The sequence below is a fragment of the Sinocyclocheilus anshuiensis genome, unplaced genomic scaffold (assembly GCF_001515605.1).
Source record: "Sinocyclocheilus anshuiensis isolate Anshui unplaced genomic scaffold, SAMN03320099.WGS_v1.1 scaffold387, whole genome shotgun sequence".
Classification (NCBI taxonomy): domain Eukaryota; kingdom Metazoa; phylum Chordata; class Actinopteri; order Cypriniformes; family Cyprinidae; genus Sinocyclocheilus; species Sinocyclocheilus anshuiensis.
In genome coordinates this window covers 678,812-684,957 of record NW_015549624.1, presented here as the reverse complement: position 1 = coordinate 684,957, position 6,146 = coordinate 678,812, and the positions used below count along the sequence as shown (strand labels likewise).

Below are 6,146 nucleotides of genomic sequence, written 5' to 3'. Positions count from 1 at the left end.
AATATTAATTAAAAATTATATATAAATAAAACACACATTACATTATTACCTTACTATTATCTTTAAAAATTAAATTATTAAATATTAAATTAGTATATAGTTATTTAATTAACAGTAATATTAATATTATTTTAAATTTTTTATATAAAATAATTAAATATTATAGTTATTTATTTAAGTATTAAAAACTAATTAAATAACATACAACTTATTACAAAACTACAATTAAAAAACAAATGGTTCACTCACCTCTAGCAAGTAGCTTTTCATGTCAAGGCCACGCTTTGGAAACTCTACATAGGTGTCAATCTTATTCCTCAGAAACGCTGTCCAGTGAAACCTCTTCAGATGCAAACAAAGCACCTACACACGGATTAGACATTGTATAACCATTACAAATGACATAAAACACCATTTATTTAAAAATCTGATATTTCTACACTTCCGTCACCTTGGGCAGTTTCTGGATCCAGAATTTCTTGGTGGACTTTTGTCGCTTTTTGCACTTGTGACACATGTAGAGCTCCGTTTCATCCAGTTCCTCGAGGTCTGTGAAACTCCGAAGGCAATCTGAGAGACAGTACATACTGACTTAAGGTCCTAGCACACGGAGTCTGAAATTTTCGTATGCATTTTTTTTTTTCGTATTCGTCATCCTTTCCTATCAAAATGCTTGCTACGGATGCAAAAACGCAGAAAATCAAACCTGATCCAAATTTTTTTTTACGACGGACGAAAGTTTCGGAGGCAGCGTGTAAACGTGATTGACACAACGTGAGGTCGTATTTATTTTTTAACGTGCGAAAATTTCGAACTCAGTATGCAATGACCTTAAGTCAACAAAATCAACCAAAATGCAGCCATGTAATAGTATCTAATAACATCTCTTACCATTTAAAGTGCATGTCGGCCTCGGCTCTTGGTCTTTTGTGGTCTTGATTCGAAATTGGCTGGGAATGTCCAATGAGAGATCTGGAGGAGAGTGAGCTTTAGCGTAACCATAGCGACAGAGGCCTTCAAAGCTTTTATAGACCGAATTGGCGGCTCACCTAGGAATGGATCAAATTTTCGAGACTCGGTGCCACATATCAAGCAATACACCTCGTTCTGCAGGACGCCACCAAACACGGATGTAACGATAGTGGAGGTCCCATTTCTAAAAAAAAAAAAAAAAAGGCAAAACCGCTCTACATTATTAAATAAACCCACACAAGTCCCATCCCGAGAGCGTTTGATGGAATCAGAACTTTGTGAAAGCACATCTAGTCCGTCTATTCGCAGCAGGATTAACCTGCCATTTTGTTCAGCACAATCCACTGAGCACGCCACAACACTGCACTTCCTTTTCAATAACCCTGGCAAATCCACTCCGGTCACCCTCGCAGCTCTTGGCCGAGGGCTTCCTCACTTGTCTGCAGCTATTAATACAAACACAACAGAGTGGCTCTGGCTCTAGCAGCAGGCAAATGTGGGAACAGCCGTGTCTGTGTACGAAAAAGACTTCCCTCTGCGTGGCGTAAAGAGTTATCTTTATCACGGCTGCCCATGTACTCGCTAAACTAGCAGGGAAGATATGGAACGAGGGGCGGCCTGCTGAGATAGACCTACCTCGAATTAGAAATTTGCCCCCAACCATCTGTGTAGTTCACTGAAGACAAGTGTGCTTTTTTTTTTTTTCATATTAAAAAATTGTGGCACCTGGCTTGTGTTTGAAGGGTTGCTTGCTCATCGAGTGGTGTAAGTTTTGGAAAGGATGACCTGTTTGTTCAAACAAAGGTTGATTGAGGGGTACAAATGCTGATTATATGTTCGTACATGCAGCATTTGCTCTCGGAGGTGTGTTTGGCTCGGTCCGGGGCCAGGGTGGGACTGGGCGACCCGTTCTTGCTCCCCTGCATCTCTCGGTGGAGATGATCCAGAAGGTAACGCAGGAACTCGTGAGCATCCTGTTGCTGGTAACCCCTGCAAAATACACCAGAGAAGTCAAAATGTTCTTCTTAAAGAGATTGCTGGTATTATTTTGAATGATTCGTCAGCAAGTTACTTTAAAGAAATTTTTTTTTTGATTTATCTATCTATTGTTTGATTGATTGATATCTAAATGGTTTGATCTATCTATCTACACTATATGGACAAAAGTATTGAGACCCCCCCCTTCTTTAGAACAGAAAAAGGTACTTCCAAAACTGTGGCAACAAAGATGGAAACATAATTAATGTATTCAAAAATTGTATTTCCATCTCTGTTGCAACTGTTTTGGAAGTGTCTAAAATGACTGTACCCGTATGTACAAGTCATTGGTGTTTGGTGATGAGTTTTTGGCTCACGGTCTGCATTTAAAGTCACACCAGAGGTGTTCAGCTGGGATTAGGACTTTGCTTTCTGCAGACCAGTCAAGTTCTTCCACACTGACTGAATCAATCATTTCTTTTTGAACCTTGCCTTATACACAGATGCATTGTCATGTTAGAATAGAAAAGGGTCCTGTACAAACTGTTGCTATAAAATTAGAAACACAATTCCCAAGAATATCATTCTGTGCTTAAACATTAAGATTTGTACTCATGGAAATTACAAAAGTAGTCAAACCTGTTCATTAGAAGGGGGTGTCCCAATACTTTTGGCAATATAGTATATCTATCTATCTATCTATCTATCCATCCATGTTTTAACACCATATCAGCAACAATGTCTATATTCACGGCAACATTATCAGTATAATTTCCAATCAAGGACTAAATTTTACACTTTACATCACATTTTTTACTGTTTAATATTATGCAATATTATTACTGATAATACTATAGTAGTAAAATTTAAACATTTGACTTTTAATATTGTAAGATTAAATACATTTAGTACACAAAACAGAGCAAAAATTGGTCATTGACCAATATACAGTGGTGTGAAAAAGTGTTGGCCCCCTTCCTGATTTCTTAAAGTGTTGTATGCATGTGTACTTTTGCATGTGTTTACATCTATCTATCTATCTATCTATCTATATGGCCATCAATAAAAAAAAATCCATATCGGCCAACCAATATCCAATGAAAATGGACAAAATAGACAAAATATTTTTCTAAGTGCTTGAATAATGAAACAAATTCAACTGAATTTTGGTGAAATTTGTGGTATATTTTATAAAAGCTCAGGATGACAAATCCTGGAAAAACTGCAACACATTGTTTAACTGTGATTTTTGAGATACCTGAAACTCGGCATGATTTTCCAGATGACATAAAAGAGAGCGTCTGGGCTGAAGGCAGTCTGACTCCCCTGCCAAAGTGAACAGAGTGTTTTCCTGAACTCCTCAACCAGAGACCTGCACAACAGAGCAGAGAAATGGAGATATGTTAATGGACATCAAAGGGTCTCTAGTATATTAGAGACACCAGGACAGTGCTTATAAACTGAAAGATCAGGCCTGTTCTTAGGGTGACAGATTGCAGAGAAAAAAAACTATGCTTAAACCAAATAACACAATGTAACTCGTCCTATAATTTTGTGTTTAGGATAACAAAATAAATAGGCTTCCCTCATCCTCAAAATCCATAAACAAGCTACAAAACAAGGTAACAACAACAACAAAAAGACTCAGACTATTAAATATGGGTTGTAGTAAGGATAAACATGGATTGAGTCAACGGTCAACCACAGTGTGTTTTGTGAACTGAATTTTTGGCCAGAGAAAACTAGAAACCATAAAATTCAACATAAAAAAAAAATCCCTTTTAAGACTTTATCATGTTAATACTTTACCAAATAATTACATATAACTCAATAAAAAAAGTTAATTAAAAATGTAATTTAAAGTTAATAAAAAGTATATATATAATATATACAATTATCTAATATATCTAAAATATCACAATTTCACATTTTATATATTTTTTTTGATTTTATATCATTTGATATATGTTATTAATTTATAATAGTTTTTTAAAAATCACCATTTTCACAGTAGATGTTTGTCAAGGTATAATAAATCTTTAAGGAACAAAAACTATAACCATTCCATAAACATTTAGACTAGTATGGTATTGTATGTGATATATTGTAAGGGCTTACATTATGAAAAGTATGTTCTGACTATTTCTGTAAAATAAAGGACAGCATTTGAATTTCAGTGGAGAGGACCTTACACACTGCTGTCCCCCTGACTTCTGGTGTGGTACATTCTCCTTCCTGCCATTTTCCCGCTTCGTAAGGCCACCGAGGGCAGCTCCTTAAAATAACAGCTGAACACCTGGATGTTACTGGAGACAGGAAACAAAAACCAGTGTTTAACCAAACAGAGATGTCTTAAACATGACTCAAGATCCTTCTGAGTTACGACCGTTTGGTATATCTTTCCAAACGCAAATTAAACATCGACAGTATGCCAGAATACTATGGTAACCTTGCCAAGGCTTCCTTTTCCATGGATCATGGCCAGCAGAAGTGCGCAAATGGAAATGTTTTTTTCAGGTAGGGTTAGTGTTTTATCCAGGCCTTACAAAAATGATAACGGCTCAACAACAAAAGACAAATGAAAGATTAAAAAGAATTAAAATTGTAATTAAAATTATAGTGCAGTTTGATGACAAACTTTGATGTTGACTTGTCAAAGCCTTGTCTGAATAACTTTTTTAATAACTTAGAAAAGCTTAAAGTTTGAAGGATTTTAGTAGTCAAAGTCAATAAAATGTTGCAAACACTTTTTAGCATCTTGCTAGCATGATTTAACATGTTACTAACGTGTTTCTAACATGATTTTACATACTGCTAGCATGTTTTAGTATGTTGGTAACATTTCTAGATTGATTAACGTGTTGCTATCATGTTTACAGCCTTTTTAACATGTTGCTAGAACGATTTAGCATTTTGTTAACAACATACTAATATGCTAACGTTGCTAACGTGATTTAACATTACTAGAATGTTTAAGAATGTTGATAGCATGATTTAGCACATTGCTAACATGTTACTAGCATGATTTCCCACATTGCTAGCATGATTTAGCATTTTGTTAACATACTAATATGATTTAGCACATTGCTAACGTTTTAACATGTTGCTAATAAGATTAACATTACTAGAATGTTTAAGAATGTTGATAGCATGATTTGCTAACATGTTACTAGCATGATTTACCACATTGCTAGCATGATTTAGCACATTGTTAACATGTTACAAGCATTTTAAATCATTGTGTACAAAACTAATTAAAAAGCAATACATTGTTAACGACTTCATACACTGCTAGAATGTATGTACACGATTTAGCACACTGCTAACATGTTTATCGTGTTGATACCATTATTTTTCTTTGCTAGCATGTTTCTAGCATTATTTACAACATTGCTAGTATGTTTTAACATGGTGCTAGCATGATTTAATGCATTGCTAGCATATTCTAGCATGAATTAGCAATAGCATGATTTAGCACAAGAAAGATTTCTAACTATTACTTTTTACTTGCTATTACAGTTGTGCTACTGTAATATTTTTGTGGAAACGGTACATTTTGTTCAGGTTCATTGATAAAAAAAATAAAGTTCAGAATGACAGCATTTGTTTGAAATAGATTTTTTGTAGAAGTAAAATCAATTTAATTCATCCTTGCTAAATAAATGTATTATTTTGTTTAATCCTATTGCCGACAAACGTTTGAACAGTAGTGTAACTGAATGTTTGCCTCAGTAGTTTGTGATAATGCAGGCTGAATGGTTTGTGATATTTGGCACGAGTCGCTTGCTGCGGTTTAACCATCAGCCTGGCCAGCGTAAGGTTGGCTGCGGTGAGCAGGCAGACGACCTAATCCGTCCCCTGGCTCCCCACCAAGCTCTCCTCCAGCCAGCTCACAGGCCACAGGCACCGTTACCTGCCAGTACATACTAGAGGCTCCAGCAGAGCGCAGGGAGGCTTTGAGGCTCCACCAGCCGGGCCACCCACACCCTGCCAGGCTACGCATTGCCGGCTGTCCTTGGCTCGGGGTCGTGAGGGCTGCTCTTACCTCAGGGACTGGAGAATGGCGTTCATGAAGCAGGTGTTGCCCAGGTTTCGGAGGCCCGTGGCACACTGTGCTATGGTGCTGTCCTGTGTGGTGACATTAAAGAAAATTATGGATCCAGAACACATCTGACAAATGATGCATAAAAAATTGA

At 36.5% G+C, this 6,146-nt stretch overlaps 1 protein-coding gene across 1 annotated transcript in view; it reads right to left on the bottom strand.

The window, feature by feature from the left end:
• The window catches only part of LOC107659494 (ubiquitin carboxyl-terminal hydrolase 3-like), a 19,558-nt gene that overhangs the window by 3,041 nt on the left and 10,371 nt on the right, over positions 1-6,146 (bottom strand). The window contains exons 6-13 of the mRNA XM_016448453.1: positions 5,996-6,078; positions 4,143-4,256; positions 3,209-3,322; positions 1,816-1,962; positions 1,050-1,156; positions 892-972; positions 452-570; positions 250-363 (exon numbers count right to left, since the gene is read on the bottom strand). Of these exons, the coding sequence (XP_016303939.1) occupies positions 250-363; positions 452-570; positions 892-972; positions 1,050-1,156; positions 1,816-1,962; positions 3,209-3,322; positions 4,143-4,256; positions 5,996-6,078 (879 nt within the window). The remainder of the gene's footprint in view (positions 1-249; positions 364-451; positions 571-891; positions 973-1,049; positions 1,157-1,815; positions 1,963-3,208; positions 3,323-4,142; positions 4,257-5,995; positions 6,079-6,146) is intronic.